The sequence below is a fragment of the Electrophorus electricus genome, chromosome 4, assembly GCF_041902795.1.
Source record: "Electrophorus electricus isolate QZ-2024a chromosome 4, ASM4190279v1, whole genome shotgun sequence".
NCBI classification, from domain to species: domain Eukaryota; kingdom Metazoa; phylum Chordata; class Actinopteri; order Gymnotiformes; family Gymnotidae; genus Electrophorus; species Electrophorus electricus.
Window position 1 is genome coordinate 16169445 of NC_137500.1, and position 17655 is coordinate 16187099.

Genomic DNA, 17655 nt, shown 5'->3' on the forward strand with positions numbered 1-17655 from the left:
CGGAAATAGTTTTTGTCGTCTGTGGTTGCCGCCATCTACGGTTTAATATCAGACATATCTGACCATAAATTGTCAGTTGAAGCGACCCTTTTGTTTATAGTTGCATTGTAGATCGATAATATTCACTTTGCGATCAACTGTGGAGTTATGCATGTCTTATATGGTATCTGTTCTTTGACGTAAATGGTAAGCTGTAGCTGTCTAAATAGTATAACTATAATCGCTACCTAGCAACAAGCACTCAGATATCCTAAAATGGATAATGCTTGCTAAACTGAGGCAGCGTTAGCTAACTACAGTTAGCGGGCTACCTCCGAATCGTCTGCGTTAATGTGCTAGGTGAGCTATGTGGAAAACGATGGCCTATAGAGAGTAATATATGGTTAGCTGGCTAACTAGTTAGCTACTTGATTACTCTGCGAGGTTGGTGTCCAGCAGGGTTAATTAGCTATCGTTCTCCTAGGTTAGCTGGTTATTTATCGTTATCCTAGCTAGATTCAATTGAAGACAAGCCACATGCTATGCCTTAGCGGCTTGTGCCTTAACTTAATTCACAATGCTTAACTAGCATTTTTGTTGTATGTATAATCTACAAAAGGCGAAAAATGAAATAATGGAAATTTGAAGCAAATATCTAGCTAGGTTAGCTAGGTAGCCAGCCAGCTAGCTAGTTGTTTCTTGTTATATTTGGATGGATCCTTTTTTCCACCAAGGTGGCGGGTGCAATACACCCAGTGCAAAGTTTGGAAAGCGTAGATTTCAGTTTTTTTTTAATTTTTGTGCTCTTCTTCAGCTAACCAAGATCGTCTAAATAAACATCACTTCATAGGAAAAAGCAAGTATGTACAATCTTTAACAAATTACCTAAACTTAATTTACTGATACATGCCTAATCAGTCTGATGCTTTTGAGGTATGGTAATAAAATGTGCTAAAGTTAATAGGTTCATTCTAGCTACCCAAATCAAATGTTCTGTAGGCTTTATATGGATTTCACGTACTAATACATTTTCTTTGTGATATGCTTTCTAAGGGAACTTTTATTTCATCCTCTGTGTTTATTGCACTTTTTTTTTACCCTAGTGGCATTCAGGAGAGAAAGGAACATCCGAGAAATGTATGAAGAGCGGTTTCACCCTGAAAGATCTGTAAGAACTTTTTGGCTGCGTACTACGCTTGCCTATACTTTACCGTTTTGTATTTAGAATATAAACCTGCATTTCTCCTCAGCCGGTGTGGTGAAGGAACTGCCTATTTGCAGCTGTCTTTTGGCATGAAGGTATGTGATGGGATTAAGTGCACTTCCCTTAATTTCACTGCTGCAGGCGCCGTATCCAAGGGGAGTTGCGGGTGAAAGGCGACCTGCATTCGGACGTCCTGACGACGACTACAGCCGAGGTTTCGAATACGACGGCCCACGCTTTTACCCAAACGGTGGTCCCAGGAGCTACCACGGCGACGATCAGAGGGCTTACCATGGTGATGGCCATCACTCTTTTTCTAACGAACCCAGAGGGGGTCCACCTGGTCGAAGGGTAAGCGCTGACATCACAGCAACAACGCCTCCCTAATAGGACACTAGAGGACACATTGTTTCAACAAGTATGCAGAAGATTTTAACAGACTGTGGAGGTCCAAAAAGGAAGTTAAGTGGATGACCAAAGTGAATGAAGTTGCACTCGGCCATTGTAAACCAGCAAAACTGTGACACTGAAACTTTTTTTTTTTTTTTTTTTTTTCCCCCCCCATTAAATTTATGGGGCAGTTTCCAAGACACAGATTATGCCAAGGTCTAGACTAAAAAGAATTTCCAATTCAGTTCCTGACTAATTTCCATATATAAGCATTCAAAGGATTTATTCTGAATGTTTGTTTATTAGTAATGATTTTTTATATTCAGATTGTTTTAATTTGAAGCTCTTTTTATTGTAAACAGCTCACAGCAGATAAAAATTGCATTAGCATTGTTTCCAAAGAGTGTACTTGCAGTGTTTATAACTGACACAATTTGTATGTGTGTGTGCGTGCGTGCGTGCGTGCGTGCGTGTGCATGTGCGTGATCAGGAGGACTACCCTTATTACAGAGGTCCCAGAGAGGAACCTCACTCTGGCCGACAGATGGATTTCAGGTATTACCCTGCAGTCAGACAGTGCTTGTTTAGTAACTTGTCTGACTTCGCTGTCATTTCACTGTCATTTTGCTGTCATTTCCACCTGATTGTGACCCAAAGCAGAAAATGAAACTGAGAGTAAATCATCACATTTGAGGAAATGTTAGTTTGTTGAGCTTGTTTTAGGCTTTTCCTCATGGTCCCTGCAGCATGTTTGTGAAATGCTAATTAATATGTCTTAACATAATTAAGAGCTTACATCAAGTGTATAAATCAGCCTGCCTTTTGTTTCCTGTTTTGACTGGACTGTCGTGGGTACGCACCCAGAGAAAGGTACTGTGGTTTATGAATGAGCTTAGAGAGAGCACATGTCTCATCCCTCCTCCTGCCATCCCGCTCTGCATTTTGTGTGTTTAATTTGTTTTAAGGTCAACTTCATTAAGCAGGAAATGCTTAAATGCATGTCCCAGTCATGTTTTCTTACCTTAGAGGAGTGGCTCAGAGCACTTTGAATTTCTTTACCCATAAGGCATTTGGTCAACTGACTGCTATCTGGTAATATTCGAATGCTTTGAGTTTGGCCCTTATCCCCACAACATGATTCGTTCAAATGGCTGACCAAGCCCAGAATTAACTCCCCTGCCGGCTCATCAGTGTGGGAGATCAGGGAGAACGGGGAGAGTTTGAGTCTGCAGTGCTCCTCTGTTCTGCAGCAGCCAGACCCTGCCTCTCACTCACACACCCTGCCTCTCACTCGCCATTAGCATAGCATTTTTGACAGAGGGAAATTAATTTGAACCGGAGACTCCCTTGTCACTTAGAACCTGTGCACAGGATTACCTGCAAGTAAAACAGATTTGAATTGATCACGGGAAAAGAATTGTGCAGCAGTTTATAAATCATCACACACAGTCAAATAGAGGTACAGAATACAACTTCTGACTGCCACGGCATCAACACCAGTGGGCTAGGATACTGCCAGGCAGCCCAAACCTAGGCAGGAGCAACTGAGAGTTAAGGGCCTTGCTCAGGGGCCCAACAGGAGCAACTCAGCAGTGGCCGGGCTGGAACCAGCAACCTCCTAATCACAAGCCAAGTACCCTATCCACCGAGCCAACACTGCCCTACAGTTTATAAGTTATTTGTGTGTTAAGCTGTTTTGGGTCAGAGTTGCATGCTTTTTTTTTTTTTTTTTTTTTTTTAAATCATTTTATATTTGATTAAATCATTGGGTGACTGATTTTGAGATTAATTGCTGAGTGTGGTTCATTTGGTTCATGTGCATTATTTTCACGGTGTATGACAAGCTATCAAGTGCTCTCTCAGTTGCCCTGTTGTGTGTTGTATGAGAGCTTGCATTAGCTGAAAGGCATTAATGACATAACCCTTTTCTGCCGCTAGGTGGCATCAGTATTTTAAAATTATACCGTGGGCTGCTTGCATTTAGGCACCTATTCTGTCAATCATTGTAGTCATCCTGTTTATTTGGTTCAGTATATACAACACTACATACATCAGAATTCTGCAGTATTGTATAATCTAACCAGTTTCTACTGGTTGAAAAGTGCTTTGTTCTGTATTTTGGGACAGCGTTGAGACCCTGTAATGACCACTGTGAACTGTCAGAAAAATCATTTAACACTGTCTCATATATTAATCTGTGATTACTGCTCTCTTAGCTTCAGACTGTAGGTTTATAATTGAAGGTTATTAGAACCCCCCTTTTGGCCTAGATGTAATATTGTCAGTAAAGACAGATATGTGAGATGCAGTAATTTGGTATGCTGGTGTGAGGCAGGCAGGGTCATATATGCTTCAAACAAAACTCGGGGTCAGTAAAGTTTTGCGAGGTCGGCATGAGTGGCCTTTCTCTCGTTCCCATGTGCATGCACATGTAAAAGTGAGAAATGGCTAGAGTTCACGTTGAGGTCACCCAGGCCAGGTGCCTGCTCTCTGACCCACCCCCACAGCCCCCATCTGTACGACGGGTTGAGTTGTATGAGCAGGTCGTACTGGGCACGTGTGAATGGTGGGGAGAGCAGGGTGAGGGGAAACAGACGCAGTCCATTAAAATGCATGTTAATGAACAGCACTGATGAGCAGCAAACCACTAGGGGGTGGTAGGTTTGTTTGCTTGCTTATAATCAGTGCCCACCTCTTTGCATAAACCAAGCAAGAGTTTACCAGCATGATGTGCCACCTGATCCTCACACAGAGGTGCGTAATCTTCAACAAGGAGGCTAGTATGTCACGTTTGGTAAACCTTTCCATTGGTAATTCACATTCAGTATAAACATTTTCCATTAGCATTCCTGTGATAAGGCCTTAATCAGGTGAAATAACAGGTTTTACTCCCAGCGAGTGTGGCTTGGCCTGCAGTTAATGCAAATTCCAGACATACAGAATCAACATGTTTATGGGAGTTCACAATAAGAGCTCAGTGGAGCTTGTGCTGCATGACATTGGCTGTTCACGCAGACTCACAAGCAGGCATCTCTGCTGCCATTGTGTACCGGGGCGTACTGATTGCCCTCAGCCACAGCATCTCCGCCTAGTGACAGAACTACATTTTGCACGTTGTCCGATGAAGAGCATGCAAGGGGGGTTCTGAAGGCAAACCTGAAGCAAACCATGAGCTTTGCCTGGTGGAGAAAGTGCTGAGTGGTGTCAGGATACTGATGGAGTCCCACGCACTGAACCATCAGCATACGCCAATCCAATTCATAGCATAGCTTTGATGATATGAATAGGATATACATGAGTTCCAGGTGTCGGAACACCACCCTTGCTGAGGCCCCCTTGGTCCAATCGCATTGATTCATCCAAGTGGGCCCCAACTTCTCTGCTGTTGTACAAGCTGCATCTAAAGTCTCATCACTGATCTGCGCTTCAGGCTACGAATGAAAGAAAAAAATTGTTTTGGTCTTAATTTATACTTTTGAAGATGGCATCTGGGGTTTGGCCAGAAGGTTATCCTTCAAAGACCCCTCACCCTGCAGGGTCAGAGACCAGACCCTCCCTCCCTCTTTTCTCCTGGTCCTGAGATACTACACCACATCACTGCTGAGTGCTTAGGGACAGGGTCAGGAGGGCTTGAAACTGCGAGGAGAGCCTGTTGGAGCAGCACTCTTAGACGCCTCTCACTACTCTGTCATGGCTGTGTGTGTGGTGTTTTTAAATATTTGCTGGCTAGAAATTTCAGGGAGAAAGTGCACTAAAGGGGCCAGTGGCTTTGGCTTTAAGTTGATTTCGCATTAAAGCATACAGTTTTGATTACGAAGAGAACATAGAACAAATGTGTCTTTCACTCATGCTAGTTAATCCATTCCTTGTGTACATGTCATCCGCTTGGGCATGATGTCCCACAAGAATGGTGCATGTGGACAAGTAATAAATCGACTAAGCTCTTCTGTGTCTGTCTGTATAGCTGTGTATGCATGTTCTATGGATAAGATTAAGCCTTTATTATTAAAATAGTCTTGATTTAAACCACCCAGAGTTGTGCAAATAGGGGAAACCAATGTTTTAAATGTGTCTTTATACCACTGTTTATTTGGTCGATGTTTGTTTATATTTGTCCCCCCCAAAAATTTCAGAGGCAGTAGTCGAGTTGGACCCCCTCACAACGCTCGCGTCCAGGGTTCGTATCCTGCCCCCAGGTCGCTGTCGGCTCTGGGCCCAGACCCAGGAGATGATACGCTGATGCAGGCCATCATGAACCTAGACCGCGGGTATGCACATGTTCCATCATGTGCTCCGTCTCGCATGTGTTACCTCCTTCTCTGTTTGGACTGTGTTGTAAAAGTGAAGTGTTGTAAAATGCTAGGCATCTAAACAGTGAAAATGCATCCATTAAGGGGAGTAAAGGGAGTCCTTTTTAGTATTCAGCAGACTGTTTGTCCCTTTACTTATTTGCGCGTGTGCTTGTGTGCGTGCGTGTGTGTCCTGCAGGGAGGAGAGGGAAGGCCTGCGTCGCAAGGCGCCATTTCCACAGGTACGCGACCGCTCCCCTCCGAGGCGGGACGTGCCCCCTTCCCCACACAGCCGCTCAGGATCCAGCATCAGCAGCCGCAGCTACTCGCCTGAGCGGGGCAAGGGCCACCCCTACCAGCCTCCTCAGGGGAAAAGTATGCTCGCCTCCTCCTTCATCTTTCATGGCCCCGCCAGCCCTTTGCAGATATGTTTGTCTGTCCCTGGTCTAGGCTGTATTGAGCTGTGCTAGGTGGTTGGGTGGGAATTGGGCCTAGTTTCCAGCGGTGCTTTTAGTCCTTCTTGGCACCCATGACATTAGCACCTCTAGGGCAGGTCATTGGTAGCCTTCTGAGAAAACATCCACAATCTCGATGCCTTGCTTTGTTTTTCCTCCGTGAATTCAGTCTGGAACTGGCTGAATAGTGAGCCATTTCAGTGCCAAAGATTTCTGATTGGCTACAGAAATGGCACAAGGATTCTGATTGGCTACATCGATGGCTAATACCACCAATAGATTTTGAAACAAAATTCAGAAATCTGAGACCATAACAAACACCGGAGATTTTAACATACGAGCCCAAATTATTATCGGTTACCAAATTGGCAGTATTAAAAAAAAAAAACAACAACAAAAAAAAAACGGTAGTTAATTTTTGTATTGTAGAGATGCCTCTGCGCATATCCTGGTTGGTCTCAAGGAGAGTTTTTGAAAATTTCAAAGTGTGACAATACAGCCACAGGGCAGAACCCAAGAGGACGCTCGCACAATTCTGAGGCTAGCTGACCAGTGCCTGAGAGCGTATTAATGGCCCTGCTGTTTGCAGGTATGGATTTTTCTACTGGTCACCCATTTTTTCTGACGGAGGGTGCTCAGTGGCGGGAATTCCCTCACCCTCAGGCCACAGCCTGCGTTATGGGTCAGTGTGTAGTGTAGCTTGCTGTGGTGCAGTGTGACCTTTGATCTGACAAAGCATCATAACCACTCACGCGATGCTTAGTAAACCCTTGGCTGCAGAAGATTAATCAAAGGTTGTCATATTTAAACAGGCATTTTTTGCTGTGAAGGTGCAGAGGCTTATATTATGAACTGCTGCCAGTTGTTCACCTAAAATACCCACTAACCTCGATTTATGCTTGACTGTCTTAAGCAGCCTGTGAGCTTCTCGTCCTGAGCTCTCGTCTCTTCATATCCACAAAGCAAACTTGTTTACAACAGCTGAAGAAGCACAAGTAATTCTTCAGCTTCTTCCAGCTCAGTATGTGGACCTGAAGGTCGTTAACTGGTTATTTTGTGGAAAAATGTGAAAGCATATGGAGGCTGAACGGAAACATCATGAAACAAACTGAAACATCAGGTTTCAGAACTGAGGTGCGAGTTAAACTGATCTAGGTTCAGCCATTTGGCCTTTCTTTTTGATATTATCCAGAAGCACCTTGGAAAAATAATCAGAAAGGAAGTGATTTTCAGCATCAGTTTTGAAAATTTAATTCATATTCATATGCCTTCTGAGTCCCATGACTTTCTCACGTTACAGCCTTTGTAGGTCTTGCCCAACCTAGCGCTACCTGAAAGCCTGTTGTATTGTAGCTCTGCTGTAGAGTGGTGCCATTGTCTGTCTGATTTTCAGACCTGAGGTTTCTTCTTAAATGGAATTTTTCGAGTTGTTCTTGCCCACTAACTCTCCTACACTGTTACAGTGCATGAACGCTTTCTGAAAGGAAACCTGACTTCGATATTGGAAGGAATAGTTTGACTGCCATTAACAGAGGAGATCTCAGTTCACTTTCCCCTTGAGAAGTGTCCTTACCGTGTTTTCTTTCAGGGAGACAAATCCCTCCCTAGAGCTTGAGCTTTTAATTTCACTCCTTCTCACAGCTCCTCGAGGGTGGTGTACCATGCACCGCTGCATCTGCAAAGAGAATCGGCCAGAGCTGGCCTCGGCTCCTGCCCTGACAGCAAGGCCTGGGATAGAGCATTGCACGAGGAGTGTGTGATGATGAAACTTGTTGAAACACAGCTTGTCACTATGGTTAAAATGATTGTTGATTTCTTTGATTTGTTTTAGGGTTCGAAGAGTCCTATGGCCCTAGTCGAAGTGCAGGTGAGTCCACCAGGTCCCGTCAATGCCTCGTGACAGTGTTTTAACCCTTGGGGTGGGTGGGGGAGGGGATGCGGTGGAATACTGTATATCCGTTGTTTTGACCCCAGGGTGCTTTGACTGCTAATGATGTGAAGGTTTATGTTGAAAACTTAAGTTGTTTTTGCAAATGGTAAATTCAGTAATGCTGGGGGTCATCTTAGAGCTACATGCTAATAGCCTGAATGAAATTAGCATTCAAGAGGCTGGATTGAAGGCAGTGAGTACAAAGACTCAGACATGCGCACACGCTGTTGTGCGCTTGCTTGCTCTCTTCCCCTTTCTCCCACCCACCATCCTTTGGCAGGGAGGCCGTTTCCGTATCAGAATGGTCACGCCTGAGTCTGGGTAACTGGAGAAAAAGCATAGCTAATCGCATCGTGTCCTTCTCCGGGCCACTTGTTTGGTCAAGGATCGTAAAAGTCCAACTGGGTAGTGTGTAGGAGGCGGATATCGAATGTAATTACAAAACCTGCTGCTGTAACTGAATATACGGTAGCCCAGATAATTTTCACTTTAATAAAGTTGCCTGTCAGAAGATATAAATTTAAACTATTGTTCATAGTTTTTTTTTGTTTTGTTTTGTTTTTACACCTCACAATAAGACAGAAGTATTTGTGATATCTCTCATTTATGAAACATTTTAGAAGTTACCAGAAACATAAATTGACTTATGGGGGTTGGAGTCTAAATTTGTGGTAGAATAAGTTACCATACTGCAGTTACCATACTGCAGTCTAATAGAACTGTTCACTTATGAGAGTCTGTATGGTGAAATTTATATGTAATGTCCTTTGGGCTTCCAGACATGGGTGTAATTTACATTGGGACAAACATTGGGAACGTTGTGGACATGTCCCCCCACCACTTTCTAAAATGGCTGATTTTGTCCCCACCAATTTTTGAATGTCTGCTGTGAAAATATTTTATATAACAGCTTGCTGCAGATAACATGACTGAATCAGAAATTGATCATGTTTATCACGCTCGTCACCCCATGGCTAGGGTGAGAGAGCCCCAGCTAAGATGAAGCTTTAGCTTTTTCAGTGAGTCAGCCATTAATGGATTGAAGCTTTCCTGCTTCAGAGACCGGTATTAATCTGAGTTAGGTTAAGAAAAGTGCTGGTTTACAGTCATGTCCCCTACTTTATACATGGCTGAGATCTGTCTGATTTATGTTTGCTGCATTTAGCAGTTGCTCTCGTCCAGAGTGACTTACAATAAAGGTTTGTTGACTTCATTAAAGAAATCCTTATGCTGGTATATTAGACCAGAGTTTAAAGGATTTTATTAAGATAGGACCTTGACAGAGAGAACACACAGGAAAATGCATGATCCTACTCAGCGATTGTACTTGGCAGCCCTCCTCTTGCAAGCCTGAGAAACGTTCTGTAGGCCTGCGGGTGTGTACGGTAGGGCATATAGACCTGTTAGTGGTGTGCGCTAGGGTGTGCAGGCCCACAGTGATGGGGAGAGACAGTAGGGCCTCCAATTCAAGTAGCAGACCCCTGGCCTCCAGAAGCTCGCTCTCTGGGCCTCTCCACCTGTCACCTGGGGAGCCACCTGCTGGTCAGATCATAGCTATGCCGGAATCTGAACCGAGATGCAATAGGCTGGAGGGTGATCCCACATCCCCCTGCTTCAAAGGATTTCTTTGTACATGCAGTCCAAAACAGCACTGTTGGCAAAGTTCTCCTTCTGCTATCTTTATTTTGTTCTCATCCCCCAATTCCCCATCCTGTTTGATCTTGCATAGACAGGGACCGAGGCCCAGGGACTTCGGTCATCGCCTCCCGAGATGGGTCACCCCACAGCACTGTGTCAGCCTCCAAGGTGAGTGGTGTGTAACAACACACATGCAAAACTGAGAATTTTCTGCCCTCTTTTAATATATGAAATAACACAGCTAACGTAAAGTACCTGACTAGTGGCAAGGCTTCTTCCTCCCACAACCTTTGACTCGTTCTCACTGGCCCGAGTGACTCCCCCTCTTTTAAGGGCTATTTGCTCATGCTTGGACCCCTCGCATGCCTTGGCCCTAACTTGCTTTTAAGGTGCCCTGCTTGGCACATGAAAGGCAAGCTGTCCCTACAGCATTTGCCCTTATTGTAAGCAGAGTTCACAAACCAGACACTCAGGGGTGGGTCAGAGGACAGGTCTTTGACTGAGGCCACCCAGGACGCTTTGACACTGAGCAAAGCAGGAGAAATCCATTAACTGGGACTTGCAGTTTTATCGCACAATCTGACGGAACACACAGAGCACTCTGGCTGCACTCTGGGGACTTCTCACGGCCTGCAATGAATTTCTGTTCTCTTGCTCCCATCTCGTTCCCACTACCTTCTCCGTTTGTCGGGCAGTGACTAAATCCATGTTGACACCGTGTATGGGGATGTTTGTTTTTAAATGATTTTTGCATACATTCTGAAGATATTTCCCTTTGAATTGATTTCAGGCTTAAACTGGTGGCCATGGTTGGCTTCCAAAGCTTGTTGCCCTTCCTTTGAATTTTGTAGCTTGTCAGTTTCCTTTCTGTTTTGCTTTTCGTTACGGGTTTTGTACAACCCAACCACTTTGTAATCTATTCTGCATAAGAAACCAAATACTGTTATCTGCAGAGCCTGAAATGCACACATCACACTTGCCTTCCTGATCTTCTGATCTCCACGGTTGTGGTTGTGCTTGCTGGGCGCGACCTTTAACCTTTTACGGGAGATGAAAAGGCTGGTTCTGGTGGAAACTCCTCGTTGCGAGTGGCCCCTCAGGATCAGCAGAGTTTTTGGGTTGTCACTGTGGGCAAGTGAGACAAGCTGGAAGTCCTCCACACCCACACTCTCTCCCTGAACCTTCCACTGGCTCTAAATGTCTGGGAAAAAGATGATTTTGGGTACAGTATATGCAAGCTTTAGGCTTAGATTAGTTAGTGGGTGGTCATGTCCTTTTTACCATGGTACAGATACACTGTTGTTTGCAAGTCCTCTGAATCATTTAATTCCATTAATATCCAAGTTATATCCAATATCCAATTAATATCCAAGTCTCGTAACCAGTTAAAGAATATAATTCAGCATTCAACCATATATTCTGTAGTTTCACAGGGAAAGAAAGAAAAAGGGAACACTTTTCCCCTCAGAACCTCCTTCTGTACTCCAACACTTTACTCTGTTTCCTTTGGAATGCGTTCCCTTTAACACAGTCTTCCATAAGTTTAAGCTGCATTTCAGTTATGTTGTTTCCAGCCAAGTCGCTGAGGGCTGCATTTTTAAAATGTGTGCGCTTACAAATTTGCAGGCAATTACTCTTGTCAGGTTTTGGAAATAGCAATTTGCTAACACAATCACGGGGCAAAAAAACAAGAATCTAGGGCCTTATCTAGCATAAAAACTGGCATTATATTTGGTCTATGAATGTAATTCTAAATGGAAATTTGAAACGTGTGTGGATTATTAGAGAATTGTGAGCTGTGTGACTGTCCAAGATCAGAGTGGTGTGGTTTTTGTGCAGGAGGACATGCCAGCGACAGAACCCCCTCCAGATGAGCCACTAGCCACTGCAGACGAAGCCCCCGCTGTTATGGACGACTTCCAGGAGCGCAGATCACAAGCCATTGCAGCCAAGGCCAGGGAAATCGAAAAGGTTTGTCTCATCCTAATGCTTACTTCTAATGGCCAACAGAACATTTTGGGGAAGGTTATGATCAGAGGAACATGTTTATATTGCTAAACTCCTCAGCATGGCTGTTTCCTCACCAACTTAAAGAAGGCAGCAAGGTGAGGAAACTTTTCCCTTCTGCACATTGGCCCCTGCCATGAAAGGCAAGATGCATAGTGACACAGTCATGAGTGACAGACATGCATGCTCCAGGCTCATCGGTGCTCTGCCCACACCCTCTCCACTGTGCACTTGTTATTTGGTTTCATCTCTCCCACAATACATCTGGGGCACACCTGCCCCGGAGCGATGCTCCACCCCTCTTGCGGGGGACGTCTCAGATCTTCAGCTGCGGACTTACATTTACCATGTGATGTTTTTATCCAAAGTGACTTATAATTGCGACAGAGTACAACTTGAGCCATTGAGGGTTAACGGTCTTGCTCAGGGGACCAACAGTGGCAACCTGGTGGTGGTGATTAGAAGTTGCCACTGGCCTCTTCCCTTCGCAACATCTTGTTCGCTTCAAGCTGGATCAGACTCCTCAAAGGAAAACCTGGTCAATGTTAAAAGGCTGGTCCATACAGAGCCCTGCCCTATAGGAGAGTCAGCCCCTGAATTTGAGGTACAGCTCTTCAGTCTTGGTTCTTAAGAAACTCTTTTTGATCCATTTCATGACATCTTAGAGTTGCAGGCAAGAAAAAAGTTTCTTGGGAAGACTTCAGTTTCTGGCCTTGAGGGTTTTCGTGGTTCCGGCCATTTTGGTGCTGAATTGAAGTGTGTTTGGATTTCTTTTGAAACATGCGCATATTTCACTGACAGTGTGTGAGGGTCTGTCAAGGTGATGCCTATGATTTGACATTGTGTGTGGAGAACTGCATGTAGAAGCTGTCTTATGGACACTGCCATATTTCACTAATTAGCCAGATACTAGCTAATGTTTAGATTTGACCCTGATCTAGTCTCTCAATACCAAAGTTGTTGTTCTGTTTTTGTTTTTTGTTGTATTTTTTAATAACCGAAGCCGACATGTTGACATTCATAAATGGCCCAGAACACTAACCACACTGCTACATCATTCCTCATTTTTATTCCCCCATTCTGTAAACGTTTTGCCTTTGCTTATATGCTTTTTTTCCCCCCTTTTTTTTCCATGTACTGCTCACTTGTGACTTAGAAGATAAACTAATTCCGGTTTTCAACAGAGCAAAGCTGTTCTCCATCTGTGTTGCACTGACATAACAGAATGTAGCTGTGCTGTGTAAAGGACAGAGCTTTGCAGCTGCATGCTGTTACGTTGAGCAGATGTCCACATGTTTTCTTATGTAGTGTCATGGTCCTATAAGTTCATTAAAAGGAAAGGTGCTAAATGTACTTTCAACAAACACAGAAAGATCATTTTGGCCTATGCAATGGCTTAGGTTTTCACATCTAACTTAATGTCTTTCCTGGATTCATCTTAATGAAAACAAGCTGTATGGAAATGGCTCTTGAAATCCTTTCTCAGTCAGAGACTACTCATAAACTGCATCTAAGGCACCTATCTCACGAGCAGTGCCCTTAAAGGGGCCATGCTTACTCCAGTGCTGGGGTTTTGAACCCTGTTATATCTGATCCGAAAATGCGGCAGCCCGTATTGAGGGCAAATGGTGGAGGAAGTAAGTTAGTTATACGCAGTTACCCAAAGGTCATCGGGCTTTAATCTGTTTCCTGCAACTACACGTCAATTTTTATTTTTTTTTGTGTTAAATTACGCTCACATATGCCACGTATCAGTCATGCATTGGTTCAGTCCTGTTTTTGCATTTTCCTCCCTTTCATTCCACTACTGGAAAGGAGTTGGAGTCCTTGGCTGTATGCTCTAGAAACACTGATTGTGAGATGTTATCATCTCATGTTTCCTTCATTGAGTGCTTATTTAAACTCCTTGCGCAATATCCTGTTAACAGCGGGCCATAAGAGGGGGAGAGATGGGGCTCCTGAAGAGCGCCAGTGCCTGGAGTCATTCCCGCTATTCTGGCCTACTCTGTCCTGTTGCTTTTAGGAAGTGGTTGGTAAAGTGTAGTGGGCAACAATGCTGCCTCCTGTGAGGGACAGGGGGTTCGATACCCACTATACCATGCTGTACCAATAAGAGTCCTTGGGCAAGTCCTCTTAACGCTATGCTGCCTAAAATGTAAATGAAGAGTGCAGATTAATTCTGATTAGTTGGTCTGCCAGCCCCACGTCTCACTTTCTCATTCTGCTTCTCTCTCCTAGTGAGCCTTTGCTCATGCTGTCCTTTAATCAGCGAAGCAAAATAACACGCAAAAGGGCATGCAGAAAACGCACACATGGGGAGCACACATGGAGTGGTTGGGCGGGGCTTTCCTGTTTGACTGGGAAAGGGGCGTAGGGTGGGGTTACAGGAAAAACGTGAAAAGTAAAATGCGCTTGAAGTCCCTTCCCCACATTCTCCCAGCATTAAGAGCTTTTGCACTGGCTCTCATGCGACCGATCCTCTTGACGAGAAGCTCATTGTTTTGAACTTTCAGCATCCAAGAATAGATGCCAGTGATGGTGAAATGTGCAGGGGGGATATCTTCAGGCCTGCACTGCTCAGCTGGGCCTGCTCTGTGGCTGAGAGGTCAGGGCTTGGTACTGCGGGCCAGGGCCTTATCCGATTTTTGTATTGTGCAGCTGTGAATTGGAACCTCATGTTTGTGAAAGGCATTCTGCAGGGATTTAATTTGTTCTTAAAGTTTTGGGGGTGGATAAATTAACCAATGTGCTTCATAGATTAAAAAAAAGAGCTCTAGATCTTTAGGTGATATCTTTTAAATCATATTTATAATTGGTAGATATGGTTATGCAAACTGTTGTGTTGCTGATGTTGAGTGCAAATAATGTGCCTTGTGTACAATAAGGCTTTGTCTGGGATGGCTGCACCCTACTCCGCAGGCCTGTTAAGTGAGCACTTTACTCACAAAGGACAGGGCTCTTGTCTACACAGACGCATTGAAACTATAACACTACCTTTCTGCTTTTTTCTATAACAACCATAAAAAAACACCAGTTAAATGTAGGCCACACATGCAACATTTTGGCTTTGTGAAAGACAACCTGCATAAAATATTAATGGAAGTGACTGATCTTTTTGTTGACTCATCTACAGCTTTATTGCTTTTAATATGTGGAGCATTATGCCTGTAATCTGCATTCCTTAACATAGTGCAATGTTCTCAATATTTAGTGCTGAAGCGTGGTATTACCATCATTTAAAGCTGTCAAACACTTGCCAGCAGTGCTGTGACCTCTAAGAAGAGAATGCAGACCAAAAATATCCCCAGCAACAGTGCTTATAGCTTTTACTGGGAAGTGAGTGTGAGCTGGTTGCATTCCTCCCAAGCAACTGGATAACTGCACTCAGTTCCTGCTGTAAGTTGGGACTCCCGCGCTTCCTCTCAGAATTCCCTCAGCCCCTCTATTCTGGGATTCCATGATGGACTGGCTGGCTGTTCTCCTGGAGCCACTCTGAAGTCAGCTTGATTGCCTGCACGTTGTGCGGGCCCGGCCAGTTTCTTCTCCCTGACCCTAAGGCAGATGGCTGTACCATGATGTGCGGAGCCCATGTACAGCTCACGCAGTGATCCTTCTAGCCGTCAGCACGAGAGGTCGCGGATTTTACTTGGACAACTTGCACATACAGGTTATTCAGTGCGTGTTTCAGCAGGACCAAGTTTTCAGTAACGTCTGGAAATACATTGGGTGTTCTTACGGCCGCTTCCTCTGAGCCGAGTCTTAATCTATGTCTAGGAAGCCCAACTGCACACTTGTCACATGGAAGTATGTGGATTTAAAAGCGAAAAGGCCCAGCTGAAATGTGGTTTTAAAAGCACCAGTCCGACACTTGGGATCCAGGCTGGGGACAGTTGATTGTGCAAAGCCTAATTGTATAGGCTTCATCATCTCTTGAGCACATTCTCAAGCCTAGTCGGAGCCATGGTCAGGTCTGACCACATACGCGTGTGTGCTGGGGTGGTGTGGCGGTGCTTGTAGATTTTGATTGCCGGGGAAAGTGCCTGATTTGACCCACCTCAACAATCTTACTCAGGCTGTATGAGTTTTGGCTTTGAATCCTTTGATCACAGGGCTTACAGGTTACACCCAAACATTAAACAAAAAGCCTCTCATTTCAACCCATTGTCATTAGAGGCTTTAGATTGTTAGGCCATAGATGAAAGTGCTCACCAGATGAACCACCCTATCATACTTAAATACCTGTTGAGAGTTGTATCGAGTTTTGGTCAGGATTAGAATATTTACAGTGTATATTCTTTTTCCAGGTTAATCATAGAATATTATTTATGTAGTAAGAATTATGTATTCATTGCAGTCAATGGTAAAAAAAAATTCTGTAGTGAATTTGTATCTTAAGTAATAGAAGCACAATCAGTCAGTGTGGTCCTGGTGAACAAACGCATGAAATGATCCTTATGCCAAATGTCATAATATGAGAAAGTACAATGTTTGCCTAAAATATCTTGTATTGAACAACAGAACATTGTTTTAGGGATACCAATAAATTAAAATGATTAAAAGGATATCTTTGTCCAGTTTTTGGTCAGTACATATTTATTATTCTTAATTGCTACTATGCATTATTACTGTGTTCTTGCCATGTCATAATAATAAACTATTTAGTTCCTTAGACTGTTGGTCTTCTGCATGCACAACATGTCCTCAGTGCATCTTGAACGTGCTTGGACATCTCCAGTGCGTATTTTGACTGCATGGTAACACTTTCCTGGCTGGGCTTTGCCTTGGCCAGGTTTATCGGCAGGATTGCGAGACCTTCGGGATGGTCGTGAAGATGCTGGTGTCCAAGGAGCCGAGTTTGGAGAAGCACCTGCAGACGCCCCTGAAGGAGAATCTGAGCGACATCCGTGAGCGCTGCCTCGAAGATCTCCGCCACTTCATCTCCGAGTTGGATGAGGTGGTACGGCCACCCGATGCCAGCGCCTGAGGCAGTGGGCGAGGGCTTTTGTGACGGGGCCCGGAGGGCTGAGACTCATCGCTGTGCTCACCCAGTTACTATAGAGACATGAAACACTTTGGAACGTTACTTCCCCTGTTCAGTGGGGAACAAGGGTGATAAGTTCTGTTTATGGCTGGTAGTTGGGTGTAATATGTTCTCAACATGAACGTAGATGGCTCAGATGGTTGTTTAGACAGTATGAAAATTGCAGACAGGTTGTTTAGACAGTATGAAAATTGCAGACATGCTGTTGGGAATATCTGCAATACACTAATAATTCTAAACAGTGTCATAAGGGATGGTTTATGATCGTCTGATCATCTTGTAATGAAACATTTTATGGATCAAGTATTAATTTTGGAAACTGGACATTTTGCTGGTTGTGGTCCAGCTTTACTGAAAAGAACACTTTTCATATTGAGCAGACATGGGGTGCATAGTGTTGGTTTTGCGCTACTACCACCTCTGTATGTACTGGACATGAATTGAAAATGCATTTTCTGTCATTTTGGGATTTTCAAATAATTTGTTTTATATGTCTGAGTACTGGCTTGTATTTTTTTTGTGTGTGTGGGTTTGTTTGTTTTTTTGTGGAGGGTTTGTTTTTCAAGTTCTCAATTCTCAAATAATTTCCATGTACAATTAAATAAAGCCCACCTACATTTGTTTTCTGTTGCCTAATTTTCGTAATGATAAATTAGTTGTTTGTTTTTGTTATTGTTTAGTTATATTATGTTTATTTTTAATCAGGAGATTTAGCTTGGTGG

General features: G+C 43.9%; 1 protein-coding gene across 5 annotated transcripts; it reads left to right on the forward strand.

The window, feature by feature from the left end:
* Positions 1-30: 30 nt before the first annotated feature.
* Positions 31-17555, forward strand: pphln1 (periphilin 1). 5 transcript variants are annotated; one of them, XM_035536216.2, is made up of 12 exons: positions 31-186; positions 794-839; positions 1083-1147; positions 1325-1534; positions 2064-2128; positions 5707-5841; positions 6062-6237; positions 6907-6999; positions 8149-8184; positions 9977-10053; positions 11725-11856; positions 16694-17555. In XM_035536216.2, coding segments are annotated over exons 2-12 (1173 nt in total). In that variant the 5' UTR covers positions 31-186; positions 794-838; the 3' UTR covers positions 16877-17555. The 5 variants fall into 5 exon arrangements, with proteins under 5 accessions (XP_035392109.1, XP_035392108.1, XP_081568777.1 ...); XM_035536215.2 differs by having other exon boundaries at positions 33-186; positions 16682-17555; XM_081712649.1 differs by lacking the exon at positions 31-186 and adding an exon at positions 205-339 and having other exon boundaries at positions 16682-17555.
* Positions 17556-17655: the final 100 nt, after the last annotated feature.

What these genes read in the sequence shown, in the direction of transcription:
- pphln1 (XM_035536215.2), top strand. An exon ending in ATCATGAACCTAGACCGCGG is followed by an intron (nt 5,842 to 6,061) that starts GTATGCACATGT and finishes TGTGTCCTGCAG; the next exon opens with GGAGGAGAGGGAAGGCCTGC. An exon ending in CCAGCCTCCTCAGGGGAAAA is followed by an intron (nt 6,238 to 6,906) that starts GTATGCTCGCCT and finishes TGCTGTTTGCAG; the next exon opens with GTATGGATTTTTCTACTGGT.